The sequence below is a fragment of the Xenopus laevis genome, chromosome 4L, assembly GCF_017654675.1.
Source record: "Xenopus laevis strain J_2021 chromosome 4L, Xenopus_laevis_v10.1, whole genome shotgun sequence".
In the NCBI taxonomy this organism is placed as follows: domain Eukaryota; kingdom Metazoa; phylum Chordata; class Amphibia; order Anura; family Pipidae; genus Xenopus; species Xenopus laevis.
This window is the reverse complement of record NC_054377.1, coordinates 130468804-130489851: the sequence shown is the minus strand read 5'-3', so window position 1 is coordinate 130489851 and position 21048 is coordinate 130468804. Positions and strand designations below refer to the sequence as shown.

Genomic DNA, 21048 nt, shown 5'->3' with positions numbered 1-21048 from the left:
CTTTAGTTGTCTTCGTTTTGTCGGCAACATGGCAAAAAAAGGTTTTATTCTGTTGAAGAGGCTGCTGCACATTGTATGGCCTCTAACGCAGAGGAGTTTAGTGACTCTGATTCTGAGTATGTGCCTCCTGAATCAGAAAGTGACTCCTCTACCGACTCCTGGGGTGGTAGTAGTAGCCCTGTTACTGCCCTTGAGGAACCCATGGAAGATGTGGAAGATCAGGAAGAGGGCCATACGGTTGATACTGCAACTGGAGGAGAGGCTGCGTGGGGGGCTTCTAGTAATTACCCCATAGAGATCACCCCATTTACTGTAGTCTCTGGCATTAAGGTGCACACCAGTAATTTTGAGCCAATACATATTTTTCAGTTATTTTTGACTGAGTCCATCCTACAGGATATGATATCCAATACACAAATTTGTATGCCAAGCAATATCTTGCCCCAGATCCCCTCCCTAGATATGCTCAAGCTCATGCGTGGCATCCCACTGATATTGCCGAAATTAAGAGGTTTGTGGGACTCGAAAAAAGCCAATTATTTGGATTCCTACTGGGATACCACTGCAGTGCTATCCATTCATGTCTTTTCTGCCATGGTGCCTACAAACCAGTATCAGTTACTGCTGCAGTTTCTGCATTTCAATGACAATGCTATGGGTGTACCCCCTAATGATCCTTCCCATGACAGGCTGCATAAATTTAGACCCCTTTTAGATAGCCTGTCTATCAGTGTGCACCCTCTCCCAGAACATCTGCATTGACGAGTCTCTTCTCCTCTACAAATCGCATCTACACTTCCATCAATACATCCCAAGCAATCATGCCACTATGGGATCAAATTTTATAAACTTTGCGAAAGCAGCTCGGGGTACACCAGCTACTTTTTCATTTATGAAGGAAAGAAATCACAATTAGACCCTCCTGTTGTCCCATTGTCTTGACTGTTAGTGGCAAAATTGTATGGGAACTCATCTCTCCACAACTGGGCCAAGTTTTCCAGACGAGATACACAGTTGTATTGCCCAAAGGGCCCTTGCAACCCCTGGGTTTTGTTTCAAACCATGTTTTGAAATATAACATATTCACTGAACTGCTGAAAAGGTTTTAGATTGTTGTGTATTGATCAGATTTATAATAAGAATTGGCATCCCACTTTGTGCAAAATTTATATTCAGGGCACTCCTAGTATTTTATGTTGTGGTTAATTTGGGATTTTCTTTAAACTAAAATGTTTCTAAGGTTATAGATAGCACTATAGATGGCATAGATAACTCATAAACCACAAATAATAAAGAAAGACAACCAATTGCAAATTGTATCAGAATATCACTCACTACGTCATACTAAACATGAACTCAGATGCTCCTTGGGTTTCTATTCAATGCCCGACAAAAGATTTTAAAAACCTGAGAATAAAATGATAGAACCTATATGAGCTCACGTATCTGCAGGATGGTTGTCCCGTGTATCTTTCAACCTGTCTGTAAAGCTGTCCATGGCATATAAGGGTTAAGTGAAACACTATAACTTATACATAGTTATATTCACTCATGTGTTTCCAGTGTGAAGCTAACAAAACATATAAAGGGACACCCGTCTGTCTTGTTTATTTAGCCAAACCTTCCCTGGGGGGCGAGGTTAAAGGTATGTACAGTAAATGCGTGGGAGTCAAAAAAGTCTTATTCAGTGTTTAAGGTAGAAGCAAAGGTGCTGCACGGGAGTCTATCCCCGAAAAGTGTAAGTATTGTTAATATTCTCCCGTTTGCTTCCCCTGCTTTGCCAGTAATAGACAGCATTGCTCAATCATCTTTACTCGATCATCTTTATTTCCCTGAACTATAAGAAATGAATTATCTGCTGGTTGTAGGAAATCATAGGCACATAAAGGAGTAGGTGGGAATACAGTACATAAAGAGAGAGAAGGGAAAAACTGAAGGTGAAAAACAATGTGGAGTTAACTTTTAATATGTTACAGAATTGCTAATTCTAAGCAACTTTTCAATTGGCCTTCATTTTTTATTTTTTTTATTTTTATAGTATTTAAATGATTTGTCTTCTCCTTCTTCCAGCTTTCAAACGGGGGTCACTGACCCCATCTAAAAACAACTGCTCTGTAAGGCTACAAATTTATTGTCATTGCTACTTTTTAAGGATGCACCGAATCCAGGTTTCGGTTAGGGATTCGGCCTTTTTCAGCAGGAGCCGGCCAAACCGAATCCGAATACTAATTTGCATATGCAAATTATGGAAGGGGGGACATTGTGTGACTTTTTGTGACAAAACAAGGAAGTAAAAAATAATTTCCCCTTCCCACCCCTAATTTGCATCTGAAAATTAGGATTCGGTTTGGTATTCGGGCGAATCTTTAGCCAAGTATTCGGGGGTTCGGCCGAATCCAAAATAGTGGATTCGGTGCATCCCCACTACTTTTTATTTCTCATCTTTCTATTCAGTCCCTCTCCTATTCATATTGCAGTCTCTTATTCAAATCAGTGCATGGTTACTAGGGTAATTTGGACCTTAGCAACCAGACTGCTGAAACTGCAATCTGTTTGATAGGGGTCCAAATGACCCTAGCAACCATACATTGATTTGTATAGGAGACTGGAATATGAATAGGAGAGGCCTGAATAGAAAGATGAGTAAAAACAAATAGCAATAACAATAAATTTGTTTTTTTGAGAGGGTCAGTGACCCCCATTTAAAAGCTCGAAAGAGTCAGAAGAAGAAGAAGGCAAATATTTTAAAAATCTATATAAAAAAATTAAGACCGATTGAAAAGTTGCTTAGAATTGGCCATTCTATAATGAAATAGTTAACTGAAACCACCCTTTTGAGGCAGAAACAACAAGGTTGCAAGGGAGGGAGAAAAATGGAAATAACATAATTAGAACCTTATGAGATTTCTGGAATGTGGGAGTGTAACGGAGAGGGAATTAATTCCCAGCATTGTCAGATTTACCAAAGCCAATGAAGTCATTTACAGGGGAAATTCTCTATTATATATATACACTGAATATGTTATAAATTGACCAATTCTAAGCAACATCTCAACTACTTTTCATTTATAATGGATCCTGAACTGCTGTGATTTAGGCTTTTTGGGTTTGATCTGCTGGACAAGCCACAAATGGGTTTAACATCACAGACAACTCTAGGTTTTCTCAGAGCCTCATTTTGCTTAAGAAGATATTGATGCCCCTATTAAAGTCATTAAGGAAATCTGCTGTCATGACTTTACCAGGCAGAGCAATATACAACCTTGACTCCTCAGTGTAGGAAAGGTATTTATAACTTTAAGCAAGGCAAATGGTTATTTACATTCCGTTACATATAAATACCTTGTCTCCACTCTGGTCTCTTGTCCTCTGTTCATAAATGTATTAAAGGGTTTGTTTTCCTTTGAATTAACTTCTAGGGGGAAATTTACTAAAATTCGCCAGCATGATGTCATTTCGGCACTTCCCTGATTTACTAACAGTCGCTGGTGTAATTTCGCCAAGGAGATAGAATCTGGCGCAACTTCACACTCTAATGGCAGGCGAATATTCACTCTGGCAAAAGAGACTTACTACGCAAATTCACAAAGTTTTTTATTTTACTGACCGTTGCCTTTATCGACAGACTTGCCTTCGCCACCTCAGACCAGACGAAGTGCAATAGAGTAAATAGGAATTCCTCAAAAAAAAGTCCAAAAAACACTGGCGTCTTTTCCTTTTTACAGGGTGATAGGCTGAAAAAGATTTACATTTTTTTTTGGGGTACCCTCCTTCCCCCCTACATTTGATAACATATGGCAGCTAAAGTATATTTTGGGTACATGTGTAGGGTAATATAACACCTCTATTTTATTTTATTAAGTTTCCCTGGCCTTGAGTAGTGTAATGTATTTGCTGCAACATAGCCAACGCTAGAGCAACTTCGAACTGCTGAGCGTATCTTCGCCAGCTCAACTTCGCCAGCGTTCTGTACCCTGTGCGCAACTTCTTATCTATCCTGGAGAATTGTGCGATGTGCGCGAAGCCAGCGCTGGCGAATTTTCGCCGGTTAGTGAATTTGCCCCTTAGTATGACGTAGACCAGTGTTATCCAAATGGCTGCCCGCAACCCACTCTTGTGTGCCCCCCACCTGAAAGTCAGCCTGCTGTGTCGGTTTACATTGTGTGAGCTTTAAAAGAAATCAGTACTGAGATTAACTGGCCCCTACATTGTTCACACCTTTAACACCTCTATTTTTCACACCCTAAAACCCTGTATTGTTTACACCTCAGACCCAAGATTGTGACCACATTGTTCACCTGTTCACATCTCATACAAACTACTGGAGGGGCACCAGCATTGTGTCACTGTATGTAGCACAGTATAAACTGTTCATCTTAGAGTGGTCCTGATAGGTTTCCCTGTCTCCTGCTGTTTTCTGCCCTATGCTCCCTGTGTGTGTGTGTCATACTCTGCCTGCCCTGAGCTCCCTGTGTGTGCCATACTCTGTCTCACCTACACTACCTCTGGGATGTGAGCCTGGTAGGGGTTTGTTCTTGGGGGTTGTTAGAATCTGGAAATTGATGTTAGGCCGCCATTAGCACCATCCATTTGTTTTTTTTGGTACCATTAATGTTGGTATGGTCTTAACATTTATTGTGGTAACATGGGAGTGGTTCCACTAAAGCTAAGCCAAATGGGTGAAATAGATAAAGCATATTGTCCTAAATGCAAAGAACATAGGGCCTCCTTCATTCATATGATGTGGTCTTGCCCCAAAATAGCTAAATTCTGGGATAAAGTCACCAGCTATATACAGGACAAATAGCACTTCCCAAAATTCTGTCCCCACAAGTTTGCCTACTAGGCATAATAGACAAACTCACTGCCAAACGGAATCTCTGGAGATCCTTACTCTACTACACAAGGAAAGCATTGATAATGACATGTACGTGTGCAACCACCCCTCCCCTTCCAAAAAGAGATGGCTCGGCCTCATAAACAAGAACCTACCACTTATTCAACTAACTTATCTAGCCTGGGGCTGCCCAGATAAATACAACAAAAAGAATGGAATAAGGCATTCTCTTCAGACAGAGGTAGAAATGCCTAAAGTATAATATGTGTAATGCCTACCACTAATAGTGGGAACAAAGCAAGAACACATTGAAATTGAACTGCTAATTTGAGTATTTGCCAGAGCATTGCATATGAATGAACCCGTTCATCCCCCCTCTCTCCCCCTCTTTTTTCTGTACCCCAACCCAAGCAAAAGTTTAAATAAAAACTGTTAAAATGGGTGTGGTTCAAAAACAGGGAGTTATCAACACTGGCTTCCATTATCCACCTGGTAGGCCAGAAAAATTATCAATATCCATTTGTTTTTAATTTTTAATTTGATTTTATTTTGCTTTTTATTCAGCAGTTTGCAATTTCAGCAATCTGGTCACAAGGGTTAAAATTACCCTAGCAACCATGCATTGATTTGAAAAAGAGACTGGAATATTAATGGAAGAGGAATATGCGTAATAAAAAGTAGCAATAACTATACATTTGTAGCCTTACAGAGCATTTTTTTTCGATGAGGCTCCCATTTGAAAGCTGGAAAGAGTCAGAAGCAAAAGGCAAATAATTCAAAACTTAAGAAAAAATTAAGGCAAATTGAAAAGTTGCTTAGAATTTGCTATTCTATAACATACTAAAAGTTAACTTAAAGGTGAATCTCCCCTTTAAGTTCCCCACTATTTGTCTGTAATGTCCTTTATCTTGTCTCTGCACTAATCTGAGCTCTTTAATATTCTTTTGATGGATTGGTGACCACTACCGCACTACGTATTTAAGATAAAGTGTAACATGTATGCATCGGGAGGCAAATGTAGGCTTTCATGCCTTTAAATCAAATTTATTTTTATACGAGAGAGCACATTATAATAATCACATGCCTGTTTATTAAACAAAAAACATCTCTATACCCTCTACACATTATATAACCCCTTTATAAGGTCAATGCAAAGCAAATTGATATCTCTTGTTACTATGTAATATTTTCCTTATTTCAATTGCTTTTTTTAAATGTTATTTCCCAGAATTCTGGATCAGTCGTCCAAGATGAGTCAGCCACCCCAGTTGATGGTTGATCCAAGCGATGCTCTTACTAATCCAGGTGATTTCTTTTATTAACTAGTATCTACCGTATATCTGATACAGGTATGGGACCTGTTATCCAGAATGTTCGGAACCTGAGGTTTTCCACATAAGGAATCTTTCCATAAGTTCAATATTCATACCTTTAGTCTACTAATAAATCATTTAAAAATTAGATGAACCCACCAGGATTGTTTTGCCTCCAATGAGAATTAATTATATCTTAGTTGGGATCAAGTACAAGGGACGGTTTTATTATTACAGAGAAAAAGGAAATCATTTTAAAAAATTTGAATTATTTGATTAAAATGGAGTCTATAGGAAATGGCCTTCCCGTTATTCAGAGCTTTCTGGATAACGCGTTTCTGGATAACTGATCCTATACCTGTACCACTTGCCAAAACTTTATTAACTTTTTGACAATATTCACAATTATATGCAAAGTACATTGCTTTATTACATGCACTGGCCTAACTATAGAGGAAGCAGACCTCATGGTCGCACGGGGCCCGGCAAGTGCAATTATAAGGACAATGGCCGACGGGGAGATTTGTTGCCCGCGATTATTTATGCACGACTGTGAGCGACTCCCAAAATCCCAAAACCCGCAGTCGAGCATAAATAATCGCAGGCGACAAATCTCCCTGTCGGCCATTGCCCTTATAATTGCTCTTGTTTATATGATGAGTGTATAGTCATGTAGAATAGTGATACAGAATTCCCCCTATGATTTATGTCTATGACCTGACTAGGCTAGTAAAATGAACCCCACATTTCCTTGCAGAATGCCCAAATTCTTGAAAAATTTTGAAGCAAATCTAGTTTTTAGGTTTATGTTTCACAGTTGCCTTTTTATTGAACCCAAAAGTCCATCTGTCTGCCATTCTTTTTATAAATAGACATGCACCAAGGTACGTATATATGAATACCTTCATAAAAAGATATTAGAGGACCATCCATTGGATAAACTACGTTCGCCAAAAAGTGCCAATAACACAATGAAACATTTTTTTTTTTTAAAGGTTAATTTTCATTGAATTTTAACAACAGAAAATTAGAAGGAAGAAAAGCAAGTTAGAAAGGAAAGAAAAGAAGGGGAAAGTGGGGAGAAGGGGATACGGCTGAAAAAGTATCTATTAATAGTTGGTCGAGGTGGCTGGCGACTCGAGCCAAGGGTTCCAAATATTCTCAAACTTCTTTGGGCATCCACGTGCTAAGTACGTGAGCTTGTACAGTTCCAGTTGCGAATTAACCAGTCCAATCCATCTACTCAGAGATGGTGGGGATGGGCCCATCCAGTGCAGGGCAACGACCTTCTTCGCGTAAAAGAGGAGCAACCGCATCATGCATCTGGTGTTTACTCTAGGTATCACGGAGTCAAGGAGATCCAGAAGACAAGTAGCAGGGTTAAGTATCTGGGGAAGTTCCAGTTCGGTAGCCATGAAGTTCAAAATTGCCTTCCAAAATCTGAGTATCACTGGGCAATCCCACATTAAATGTATGAAAGTAGCTACAGGAGCACCACATCTCAGACAGCTGGGTGAGGCCACTTTTCCCATAGTAAATAGTTTCTGAGGGGTGAGGTACGTTTGATGACAATGAAACATTTTATCAGAATATTTGTTTTAGAATTTTAGAGTTCTTTGGAAATCCACAAATGAAAGGTGACCCCTGTTTATCTCCTGACTTGCATACACAAAGAAAAATAAATGCAAAAACAATGGTACATAGCAAAAATATTTTAAATTTAAAATTCAACAAATTTTCATTGAAAATATACTTACCGTATATACTCGAGTATAAGCCGAGTTTTTCAGCACTAAAAATGTGCTGAAAAAGTCTACCTCGGCTTATACTCGAGTCAGTATAAAACAGGCATTGTCAAAGTGTGGTCTGCGGGCCAATTGCGGCCCGTGTTTAAATTTAAACCGGCCCGCAGTATCTCTAAGAAGATTAACAATAATGCGGCGTCCAGCCGTCCACAGAACAGAGCAGCCGCATACTCACAGCGCTTCTGGGGCCCCTGGCATAATTATCCCCCATTAGTGTGCGACGCTAAGCTTTAGGCATATCAATGAAGCCAAGGCAGACCCAGTGACAACCGGCAGCGCATACAGGGAAAAAGCCGGAAACGCATTGCCGCCGAAGCGCCAAACCATGTTGCAGCCTACCAGAGTTGCGGAAGCCGGGGACTCGCGTAAACGCGAGCCTGATCCGCTGCCACACCGGAACCACAAGGTGCCCAATCCTATGCACTAGGAACGCTGGGACTTCCCTGGAGGGTGCTACATAGGGTAAGTGAACCCTGAACCCTGGGGGTGCCCCGTTTCAGGCCCTGGGAATCTTGCAACCCTACCCTGCAGCCCAGTACCTGGTGCGGTAAGTCTATTGTGCACCCTCACACACATCACCCAGACCTCTGTCGCCCAAGTTGATCTAACACAGTGACTTAAGGAGCAGCAGGAGGGCCCCAAGCAGGAAGGTCCCCTGCTGCTGAAACCCAGGGGGCACTCCTGCCAATTTACCCCCTGCAGCCTCAGGCCCTCACACAAACGGGCTGAGAGGGAGTTGAAGGCCCAAGGTGTGAACACAAACAAGGCCATCAGCCCTGGCAGCTTCTAACAGCCCTGCATTGCTCCACAATAGCCCTACACTACAACCTAGACTGGCAGGAAGGGAGCTTGGGGCCTCCATTAAACTGCACAGCAACCCGGAGGGATTACTGGACAGACAACATATGGCACCCTGGGCAGACTGCTAAACCATCTAGTATAGGTATGCAATGGAACAGGTTTATCTGGCATTTTATCTAAAACTGGAGCTTTTTGTGGTGTGGAATTGTGTCTAGAATAGAATTTGCATACCGTATATGGGAAAGAATTTAATAACATGCTATAGTCTTGACTTGTAGATTCTAACACTGAAACACTGAACCATTTTATATGTGTTTTACAGCATGTTCTTAGATACTTTCCTATGTGGGCGGTTTCTATTTTGGTTGCAATTTTGCATTGTACACCACAGTAGGCTTTAGTTACCAGTGACTGCTGCATATCTCACCCTAGGCTTATACTCGAGTCAATAAGTTTTCCCACTTTTCATAGGTAAAATTAGGTACCTCGGCTTATACTCGGGTCGGCTTATACTCGAGTATATACGGTATCACAGTTTTCTAAATATGCTTCTTAGTTGAGTTAATCGAGGTATAGTAGTTGTCATATTCCATTTGTAGTCAGGAAGGACTGAAGTTTAAAAGAAAATGTTTTATTTTCTGCAGCTTAACTAGAATTTAAGTAGGAAAAATGGCTCAATGAACTTGTGCTATTTTTTAAACTTTAACCATTATGCAACTACTACTAGTGTATATGTAACAAAAGATTAAAAGATACAGATTAGGTAAGAATACATCAGTTTTGTTGTATTTAGCTTTTTTTTTGCTTTTGCAGAGGGTAAGTTCATGTCTAAAGCTGTGGTTCCTCCCGTAAACCCTAACTGGAGGTGAGATTTCATTTAATTATGTTGCCCTTTAATTGTCATTTACATCTCTGCTTTATCTGCCACCCACCATTCTGCATTTTGGCCATTGAGATTACTATGATTAACCTGAAGTTATTTAGGTCTCATACAGATTTAACTGCCAGTATTTTAATGGTAAAGGAGCTTTGTGTAAATTGTATTGTTGTCAGTATTAGGTACGGAATCGGATGCACTGAATCCACTAATTTAAGATTTGGCCGAATACCGAATCCTTTGTAAAAGATTCAGCCAAATACTGAACCAAATGCATTTGGTGCATCCCTAGTATTAGGAAGGGTTATGTTTGCCTCCTGTGCTCTCAGCCATTCATAACCATCAATTCCCCGCTTGAAACTTAGGGGCAGTGGTTCCCAAACTGTAGGGATGGTCCAAGTGAGAGGTTTGGAGCATTTGTTAGTGATGGGCGAATTTATTTGCCAGGTGCGAATTCACGACAAATTTGCGAGATTCGCCGGCGTCAAAAAAACCTATTTTTGACCCATCACTAGCATTTGTATGTGGTAGGTTCAACCTGAAGGTGAAAATTGGGGAGAATGACCATTTGCTTTCTTTGATACACCTGAAAGTTCAACTTGAAGTCTGTGAGAATTGGGGCAATTATATCTTTGCTGTGCTAATCCTAAATATTCTTAGAACTATGGCAAAATGACAGATGCAGCAATATTCTCCTATATCTGTACTCATTTCATGAGATAAGGGATCTAAGAGGGGGGGTTGGGGGTTCAGGTTAGGCATGCAATTTCCTAATCGCATAAAAAATAGTGCATATGGGGACACGACTTTCCTGTATTTAACAACTGGTGAGGGGTTTTGGCATACAGAAGTTTTGGGGGATTTTGCAGCTAGAGCTGAGCATGCTACAAACAGTTGAGGTGTCTGTACCCTAATAATTCTATGTAGGCATCCATGTAACATACAGTAACACGATAAGAATAAGATTTAACACTGCAGGACACAAAACATAATTATTTTTACTACCTTTTGCAGCCTCCCAGCTATCACCGAAGATATTGCAAAAGAAGCCTTACTGGAATATGCCTCAGATAAATTATGCTATGGCACTTCCCCAGCAAGAAATCTCGAAGTCAAGGAGCTCAGGCACTTTAATACCTATAGGGTGCGTATTTCTCTTCGTCTGACTTAAAGGAGAAGGAAACCCAGTCGGCGCAAAAACCCTCCCCCCCTCCCCTGTGTTGCTTCCCCTCCCTCCTCCCCCTGGCCTACCTGTCCCGCTGGGCAATTGCCCCTAACTTGTTACTTACCCTTCTGTGCAGGTCCAGTCTACGGAGTTCACCGACACCATCTTCTTCCAAGCGATCTTCTTCCTGCTTTGACCGGCGCATGCGCAGTAGGAGCATTTCGCCGGTACGGATCTACTGCGCATGCGCCAAAAGTCACAAAGTTTTCCGATTTCACTTCGTGAATTTTGGCTCATGAGCAGTAGATCCGTACCGGCGAAATGCTCCTACTGCGCATGCGCCAAAACGTCGGTCAAAGCAGGAAGAAGATGGCGTCTGTGAACTCCGTGGACTGGACCTGCGCAGAAGGGTAAGTAACAAGTTTGGGGAATTTGCCCAGCGGGACAGGTAGGCCAGGGGGGAGGAGGGAGGGGAAGCAACACAGGGGAGGGGGGGGGGTTTGCACTGACTGGGTTTCCTTGTCCTTTAAGGTGGCCGTGTAAGGGGCCCTCCAACGAACTTCCCCGATCGTTATCTGTCCGAAAGTCGGCCAGATGTCTATTGGACGGGACTAAAAATCCCATCGGATCGCGGCCCCATCTGTTTGTTGATGTGGTCCCGCGATCGGATCAGCCCGATATTGCCAACCTCAAGGTGGGCATATCGGGGAGAGATCCCGTGTATGGCCACCTTTAGACCCACAGTACTAATGATCTCTTGTCAGTGGCAAATCCTTTCTAACATGCGACATTGCTGATTAAACACTGTTCTGCATACAGACAGATACAGATACAATCTATCTTACATTTTATTTATATGTGCATGAGTGTGGTTCAATTTCAAAATGATCACTTCTCCCTTGGTTATCTTTTAGTACCGTCTGGAAACCTTCACTGAATCACGGGTTTTTGAGAAGCAGATTAAACCTTACGAAGGTTGGTAGATTCTAATATGTTTTTGTGGATTGTGTCTCCTGTTGAGTTGGAAGACCGATCCAAGTGTGTGATGTAGATTCCATGCTGAATATTCAGTCCACTCCTCCAATCATATTTGTTTCTACAGTAAATATGATAGGCTAAACTGGTATCTATGGTGGAGCCAATAGGACATCTTTCTTATTAATAATTATTATTATTAATAATAATGAAAAAGTGTCACCTTGGAGTCATATGATCTGTATAAACTATGAAGAAAGAGGCTACAGCCCTTTGCACAGTTTGTTAAAACATCACTATAAATATTTCTAACTGACTTTGATGTAGTTGGCCAGCTTAAATAAATTGCAATATATGGACAAACAATCCCTGTTTTGTTTAAAGGGTAAGGCATTTTTTAGTATCTTAATGCACAAAATGTCTCAATGTCTTAAATATATTCATATGGGTTGAGTGCAGAGGACTCTTGTATTTGTCTATAAATATTTCTAATTGTATTAATAAAGATGATAGACACCTGCTAGCCTAGAAGATCAATGAACCAACTCTGACACTTGTTCTCAAGTTAGGAAGTCTGAACTGAATAGGTGTCAATTTCTGGACAAGTTTCTCAATTTCCTGGCATCCCAGCTTAGTGCCTACCTATTGTTACTATAAACCTGCATATTGCACAATGAGCAGTTACTGAGATATTGCATTCATAGGAATGACTCTATAATGATAAAAAGTGTATATATATATATATATATATATATATATATATATATATATATATATATATATATATATATATATATATATATATATATATATAGTGCCTTGCAAAAGTCTTCACCCCTTGGCATTTTACATGTTTTGTTGCCTCACAACCTGGAATTAAAATGGATTGTTTGAGAGTTTGCACCATTTCATTTACAGAACATACCTACAACTTTGAAGATGTTTTGTTTGTTTTTTTTATTGTGAAGCAAACAACAAATAGGACAAAATAACAGAAATCTTCAGTGTGCATAACTGTCACCCCCCCCCTAAAATCAGTACTTTGTAGAGCCCCCTTTTGCGGCAATTACAGCTGCATGTCACTTTGGATAAGTCTCTATGAGCTTGCCACATCTTGCCACTGGGATTTTTGACATTCCTCATGGCAAAACTGCTCCAGCTCCTTCATGTTTGGATGATTTTTGTTTGTGAACAAAAATCTTCAAGTCTGACCACAGATTCTCAATTGGATTGAGGTCTGGACTTTGACTTGGCCACTCCAACACATTTAAATGTTTCCCCTTAAACCACTCGAGTGTTGCAGTTTAGCAGTATGGCTCGGGTCATTGTTCTGCTGGAAGGTGAACCTCTGTCCCAGGCTCAAATCACAGGCAGACTGACAAAGGTTTTGCTCAAAAATATTCCATCATCCATCTTTCCCTTTCTTCTGCTGAAAAACATCCCCACAGCATAATGCTGCCACCACCATGTTTCACTGTGGCGATGGTGTTCTTGGGGTGATGGGATGTTTTGGGTTTGCACCAGACATAGCATTTTCCTTGGTGGCCGAAAAGTTCAATTTTAGTCTCATCTGACCAGTGCTCCTTCCTCCATACATTTGGGGAGTCACCCACATGCCTTTTGGCAAACTCAAAACGTGCCTTCTTATTTTTAGCTTTTAGTAATGGCGTTTTTTCTGGCCACTCTTCCATAAAGCCCATCTCTATGGAGTGTATGGCTTATTGTGGTCCTATGGACCGTTACTCCAGTCTCTGCTGTGGAACTCTGAAACTCTCTCAGGGTTACATTTGGTCTCCGTGCTGCCTCTCTCAATTAATGCCCTCCTTGCCCAGTCTGTGGGGGGTCATTTATAAACTTTGCGCAAGGTAGATTGGTTCGCAAAGTGAATATATTTGCCATGTGCATGGTTATATTTATAAAGCTGAATAAGTGTGGTGCAAACAGAATTTTCTTTCACAATGCGAATGTCTATAAGAGCTTTTTAAATATGCGCCCAATGTGCAACAACCTTGCACATTGGGCGCAAACTCAGTGCGCCATTTGCGAAAATGTATTCACAATGTGAATTCACAAAATACGGAAAGACGGGCACAGCAGTGCAATTTTTTAGCGTTCAGGAAAAAACATGGGCAATACAACCATTTGCTAAAAAATATGCGCTGCGCAAACTTTATAAATGACCCCCTGTGAGTTTTGGTGGGTGGCCCCCTCTTGGCAGGTTTGTTGTGGTATCATGTCAGAAAACGTATGTTTATACTGACAGATCATGTGACACTTAGATTGCACACAGGTGGACTTCATTTCACTAATTATGTGACTTTTGAAGGTAATTGGTTGCACCAGGATTTTTTAGGGACTTCACTGCAAAGGGGGTGAATACATACGCACATGCCAATTTTCATTTTTTATTTTTTTTATTCTTTTTTATATACATTTTTCTTGTACTTCACTGCAAAGGGGGTGAATACATACGCACATGCCAATTTTCATTTTTTATTTTTTTTATTCTTTTTTATATACATTTTTCTCATTTCACTTCACCAACTTAAACTATTTTGTGCAGATCCATCACATAAAATAAGATTAAGAAACATTTAGGGCTAGTCCACACGGGGAGATAGCCCTGCGTTTGCGGTCGCGGCGACAAAGCGCCGCGCCAGTCGCCGCGACCGGCGCAGGCGACAGTTTTGTATGGGCGCCTATGTAAAAACGCCTGTGCTAACCACACGAGGCGATGCGCTTTTCAACAGTCGCCTGAAAAAGCCTGGCGAGGCATTTTCAGGCGACTGTTGAAAAGCGCATCGCCTCGTGTGGTTAGCACAGGCGTTTTTACATAGGCGCCCATACAAAACTGTCGCCTGCGCCGGTCGCGGCGACTGGCGCGGCGCTTTGTCGCCGCGACCGCAAACGCAAGGCTATCTCCCCGTGTGGAATAGCCCTTAAATTACAGGTTGGAATGTAACAAAATAGGTAAAAAGCCAAGGGGGTGAATACTTTTGCAAGACAGTGTATATCCAGTATGCAGACACATATGGACATCTACTGGCTTATACAGGTTTTATGTCAGATATAATTCAGTTAAATGATATGGGTGCTTGGATACATCATCATCATCATTTATTTATATAGCGCCGACAAGATACGCAGTGCTTTACCTTAGTTATAACAAACAGGGACCACATATATTGAAATATATGTAACAGCATTCATAAACTTTGTGCGTTGTACTTACTGTAAATGGTCACAAGGTGGTGCTGTGAATATTGTTAAAGGAACAGTAACACCAAAAAATGAAAGTGTTTATAAGTAATTAAAATATAATGTACTGTTGACTTGCTTTGGAAATACTGTATTGTAGAAAGACTACAATAGTTTATATCTAATATAAGTAATTCTAAAACACCCTCTATATGATGCTGGAGTTACTTAGCTTTCTTCTTACAGACCCCATCTTCATTTCAGTTGGTGGTTGTTGTCCCTTATTTATATATAGACTATTTGGTCCATATGGGAAAATAAACCACCAAAAACATGTACAGATAGATCAAAAGCTAATGTTGAAGGGTATAATTATGAAAGGTAGAATATGACATTGGAGTCTGGGTGTAGGAATATTTATTTTGCTGTCCATTTTACCCCACCCAGGTGAGAAAGATGACAAAGGAGCCAAAGTTCCTAAATCAGCTTGGGAAATCCAAGTACAGCGTCCAGTTTTCTTTAAGGATGATGTGAAGAAAATGCCAGTTGTTGGCACAACCTCTATAAAGGTAACTCAGTGCTGGTAAACAGCTGCTACAAGGGGCAGTTGTATAGCTGGGATCAGTTCTAGCTTCTTCATGGCGGTTGACTTCTTCTTTATGTTATAGACCTGTGACCATTGTAATGGGAAAGGCACAATCAAATGCGAAGTGTGCTCTGGATCTGGCAAGGTGAGTTTCTATAAATAGGTGCAGTACAAATACATTCCCATTGGTAGGGCTATTAGGGCCCCTGATTTTCTTAGCGTGATATAAAACATTAATAATGGTGCACACATACCTTTATACAGGGTTGGACTGGACATTGGGGGCCCACCGGGTTACAAACCTACAGAGTGCTGCAAATTGTTTTTTTTTTATGGGGATAGAAGGTTTTTTCCTGGTGTCCCGCTGGCTAGGGCCGGATTGGGGGTAAAAAGCAGCCCGGGCAAAAAAATCAAAGCAGCCCACATGTAAACACGCAATGGTCTTGTACACATCCACTCATATATTGGGGTAAAACTGCAAAAAAATATTTACATAAAGAGCTGCCTTTTTGACTCAAGTGTAATTCATGTAAAATATGTTAAAGATCCTGCAGCCTTGTGCCTTTATATGGTCACAGAACCCCTCAGACTTCTATTATCCCTATATTACAGTAAAGCAACATTAACACTATAGTCTAATTTATAATTAATGGAATTAAATGCAATGTCTCAAATGACCCTGCCTCACAAAACACAAAAATAAACTGAACAAAGCCCACCTGTGTCCACTTACAGGTGCCAACCTACGTTTATCAGAGTCACCTCAAAAATGGGGAATTACTATGCCATAATGTTATGGTACATTTTAGGGGACTGTTCCTGCTGAATTGTGCATAGTACTGGGGAATACCTATGCTGTCATAGTTTTATAGGATATCTCTGTACAGACTATGAGCAAACATAGGGGACTGTTCCTGCTGAATTGTGCTTAGTACAGGGGAATACTTATGCTGCCATAGTTTATGGGATCTTTCTGTACATTTTGCTGAACTAAGCTTCACAACTCTGCAATAATTTTAGTCTGAAGTAATAATCCCTATCAAATTGCTTCGTTTGGTCAACTACAAAAACACTGCTGCCCACAACTAGTGCTTATCCTTTCCAAAACATATACAAATGGTTAAAGGAACAGTAACACCAAAAAATTAAAGTGTTGTATAGTAATGAAAATATCATGTAGTGTTGCCCTGCACTGGTAAAACTGATCTGTTTGCTGCAGAAACACTACTATAGTTCATATAAAGAAGCTGCTGTCTAGCAATGGCGGAAATTGAAAAAAGTCTATATGGCACAGGTTAAATAGTGGATAACAGATAACATTATGTTCTACAGAGCTTATCTGCTATCTGCTTGAGCCTTTTCTCATTTAAATGGCTGCCCCCATTGCTACACAGCAGCTTATTTATATAAACAATAGTAGTGTTTCTGAAGCAAACACAGAAGTTTTTCTAGTGCAGGGCAACATTGCATTATATTTTAATTACTTTAAAAAAGTTTCATTTTTTCGTGTTACTGTTCCTTTAAGCACAATAGATAAATGAAACAACCTTTCACGAATGTGCACACAATTAAAGTAAGTATAAGTACAGTGTAGGTCTAAAAGATTATCAATAGATAGAAGTTGGGAAACTCTAGTACCTAACACTATTTCATTGCCAGAGTTCTGGATCTCTATACTGAAATGTCAGGGAGATGCTACACTTTATCTACTGGAAGAGCACTGTTTGTGGGGCATATAGAGGCACAAAGGGATGTAGCACAATCAGGGCAGGTAGAGAGCTCACGTGTAGTGAATCTCCTCTGTGTATTCCAGCAGCCCCATGTCCTCAACAGCACAGCTTAGCCCCGCCCCCACTGTACAATGGGACCAAATGACACTGTCCCCAACTCATCTGACACCCACCAGCACATTGCACCAACCCTACTGATTTCCCACTCGATAGAGGAAGTCAACTCACACAAACTCAATGCTGACTGTGCTGGGACACACACACGGCACGGCAGCAGCAGCAGCAGCAGCAGCAGCAGCAGCAGCAGCAGCAGCAGCAGCAGCAGCAGCAGCAGCAGCAGCAGCACGAGAGCAGTGGGAGGGGCGGAGCCACAGTGGGACATAGACTGGAGGAGCGGTCCTAGAGCCCGCTGTGTATGCAGTGAAAAGAAGGTTTTAGAAGGCCCAGTCCGACCCTGCCTTTATATCATATGCTGCATAGCAAATTGGAAGAGCTAAAGGCATACCTCCCAACATTTTGGAAGTAAAAAGAGGGACAAAAAATTTTTTTCTGCACGTAGCGCAGCAAATTTTTTGACCACACCCCTTTCTGTGGCCACACCCCCTAATTACCATGTTTGTTTTACAAAATTTGGCAGGTTATGAAAGTTTGAAAATATTTCTCCTTATCTAAACTGTGTTTTTGTGTCTCAAAATTGTTACAAAGTATCTTATTTGCACCTGTTAGCTGTTCTGGGCTCTCTGCTAAAAGCCAATTAAGTGAGAAACTTTGTTTCTTTTTCTGGCTGTTCAGTGCAGAGAAAAGAGGGACTTTCCAGTACAAATGAGGGACTGCGGGTTGAGCTATCAAAAGAGGGACTGTCCCTCCGAAAAAGGGACAGTTGGGAGGTATGGCTAAAGGTCAGTGGTTAACCTGACCAGCTACACATCACATTGCATTGGAAATCAAACGCTTTGTTTAGGGTGATGACCGTTTCTAACATATATCAACAAAAATTCCACGGGAAAAAAGAAGTTGAGTATCTTGGAATACTATATAAAAGTATATGCATTCACGGAGCTTTGTATTAAGCAGATGCTCAGATGTTAGGTACAGGGGCAGTTTCACTCATGTTGGACCTTATCACTACTACTTATTTAAAGGGCATGTAAAGGCAAAAAAATAAAATCCCATTTTTACTTTCTTTAATGAAAAAGAAACCTATCTCCAGTATACTTTAATTAAAAAATGTGTTCTGTTTTTATAAGAAACCTGACTGTATGCAGTGAAATTCTCCCTTCATTTACTGCTGTGGATAGGAATTGTCAGATGGTCCCTAACTGCTGAGCAGGGAAACAATCATACTTATGAACAGCAGGGGGAGCCCCCGCCTTACTTCCCAGCCATGCAGAACTCAAGCAGCTTTGTTTATGACGTTCCCTAAGCAGCCCAGACCACACTGAGCATGTGCACAGTCTTAGTCTTGCAAAGATGTTTAACAAAGTTACAAGATGGTGACCCCCTGTAGCCAACTTTGAAAGCATAAATTATTTGTTTGATTAGGCTTGTGGTGCAGTAAGTTCATGTTTATGTTTAGTATACAAAATACAGCATTTCTAGCCTTATCCTATTTTAGACTTTACATGCCCTTTAATGAGGAAATCACAATGACTAAAGCCAGTGGAGTAACTAGATGTTACTGGGCCCACAGCAAATTCATTTTATGGCCCAAACATATCCAGAGGTTGTCCTGTTTTACCAATATTTATTGAAATTGTATATGAATTAGGGCCTCATGCGGCCTCTCTGCAGCCGCAGGGTCTGTTTCCTTTGTAGTTACACCCTCGACTAAAGCATATCAAATGTAGCAAGAATTCTTACAGTACTCTATCAACTGATACATATCCAACCATTTTAATAATTGCTAGTGAACTGTACCAATATAATATCTCTGTGCAACTGACAGGTCAGGTGTGTAGCATGTTATGGCATAACGCGTTGTGATGAGGTATGCACCAGCTGCGGTGACTTTGGGACCCAAAGGTAAGGCATTATCATGGCACCATATAAATGCCCCATCTAGGATAACTGATTACTGAATGTAGAATGCTATGGAGATGTACACCTACAACTGCTAGCTGAAACAATTTAATTGGCCAGTCTCTGGTTTTGACAGAATGTGCCCGACCTGTCTCCTTATGTGGGTACCAGAATTCTATTGGGGGAAAGTAATAAAAGTCGCAAAGAGCAAAACAAAAATAAAAATCCACATCTCAAATGTAATATTGTTCCTTAAACTGTTATTACATTGCAAATTTTAATTGCGCACTCGTAAGAAGGGCTTGAAGGTGTCGTAATCTTTTGGAGCAAACATAGCGACTTTTTCAGTAAGAAGTTTTATTACATTTACTATTTACTCAAGCTATAAAATTCGCAAACGGTCTTCCACTGTCGGAAGTGGTCGCTAAACAGTTTCCGGGTTCATTAAAGCTATATTAAATTCGCACAAAGCAAAATTTGGTCGAGCAAAGGCATAACTTTTTGCATTGCGAATAGTTTTTCCGTTACTGACTTTTATTACATTCCCCCTAATGTCACTAAATTGTGGAGCAACCAATGGAGAGCCACAGGCTAGTTATCCTTATACTCTTTCCCCCACAGCTGTGTGTGCTACGACGGGACTCTTGTTTGCAATGTCTGCTCTGGTAAAAAGCAACTTGTGTCCTTTACTCAGCTGGTCGTCACATGGTAAGAACATTTTATATGACTTTTTGAATCTTTAGGGTGATTTGGCAATTGTGTAGACAGGCAGGGTGCCAGAGAGTAAGTAACACAAGATTATCCTTGAGGCATCAGCCAATACTGTACATGCAGTTGAAGCAACTTCTGTACAGCTTTGCTGAGATGACATATTGATCGGATCATACTTGATTCTGCCTCTAAGGATAGATCATGGAATATAAGAAACATACAGGGGGTTCATGTACCATTGCTGGAGTTGAATGCAAATTGCAAAAAGATGCAAATCATATGTTTTTACTGTTTTGCACCCTGCCCTGCTTATAACACAGCTTCCCACAGGAATAAAGTGCTGCCTGCATTTTGCAGCACTGTATTCATAAGGCAGTACTGTAGGTATCCTCCCTACCCTTATCTGCCCTAAAATGTGTATCATTCACATGTGCAAGTTCAGAAGCTCTGGCACAAGGTGCAGGGTTTAGAGCCCCCCGGGTACAGGTGCTTATTGAATGAGTTTAAACAGTTTATTAGTATTCAGAATTACTGATGTTATACAATCATTAAAAATTGGCCGGCCTACCTTCCTATAAACCTTTCTTCATAAAACAATTAATAGCTGTATTCAAAAAGTTGCATTAAAAAATTAAAACCATTAATCAGGAAGGAATTCATAAACTATATTAGTCCATTGCTTGTATTTAGTTTAAAATTCATGCGTAGAGGTTGATCATTTAATAGTCTAGTACCAGTAAAGTTTATAACTGGAATTTATGCAGATTTTACGTTGATTAAGGGTAGGACTCCACGAGCGATTTTGTCGCGATCCAACGTGCTGCAGCGTCTGTATCCGACAGTCGTGTCGCGTTCGATCAACGTTGCAACACCATGTGACAATTCTATCTTGTACCTTATTTTTGTCGCAGCGCGTCAGATCGCGGCAAAATCGCTCGTGGAGTCCTACCCTAATAGAGCTACACAGTCTCAGGTCATGTATTACTTAAGCCTTTTTAGGAGCTGAATTCAGGGCAAGATGTTTAGCCCAA

At 40.7% G+C, this 21048-nt stretch overlaps 1 protein-coding gene across 2 annotated transcripts in view; it reads left to right on the top strand.

The window, feature by feature from the left end:
- The first annotated feature begins 1620 nt into the window (after nucleotides 1-1620).
- LOC108714628 (protein SSUH2 homolog) overlaps nucleotides 1621-21048 on the top strand; it is a 31512-nt gene continuing 12084 nt past the window's right edge. The window contains exons 1-9 of one of the 2 annotated variants that reach the window (XM_018259021.2): nucleotides 1621-1738; nucleotides 6066-6142; nucleotides 9570-9621; nucleotides 10648-10777; nucleotides 11713-11773; nucleotides 15419-15540; nucleotides 15640-15702; nucleotides 19233-19309; nucleotides 19928-20014. In XM_018259021.2, coding sequence (XP_018114510.1) covers nucleotides 6088-6142; nucleotides 9570-9621; nucleotides 10648-10777; nucleotides 11713-11773; nucleotides 15419-15540; nucleotides 15640-15702; nucleotides 19233-19309; nucleotides 19928-20014 — 647 coding nt within the window. In that variant the 5' untranslated portion in view covers nucleotides 1621-1738; nucleotides 6066-6087. Of the gene's footprint in view, nucleotides 1739-5705; nucleotides 6143-9569; nucleotides 9622-10647; nucleotides 10778-11712; nucleotides 11774-15418; nucleotides 15541-15639; nucleotides 15703-19232; nucleotides 19310-19927; nucleotides 20015-21048 lie in introns of those variants that run through there. The other variant, XM_041590805.1, reaches the window with a different exon arrangement.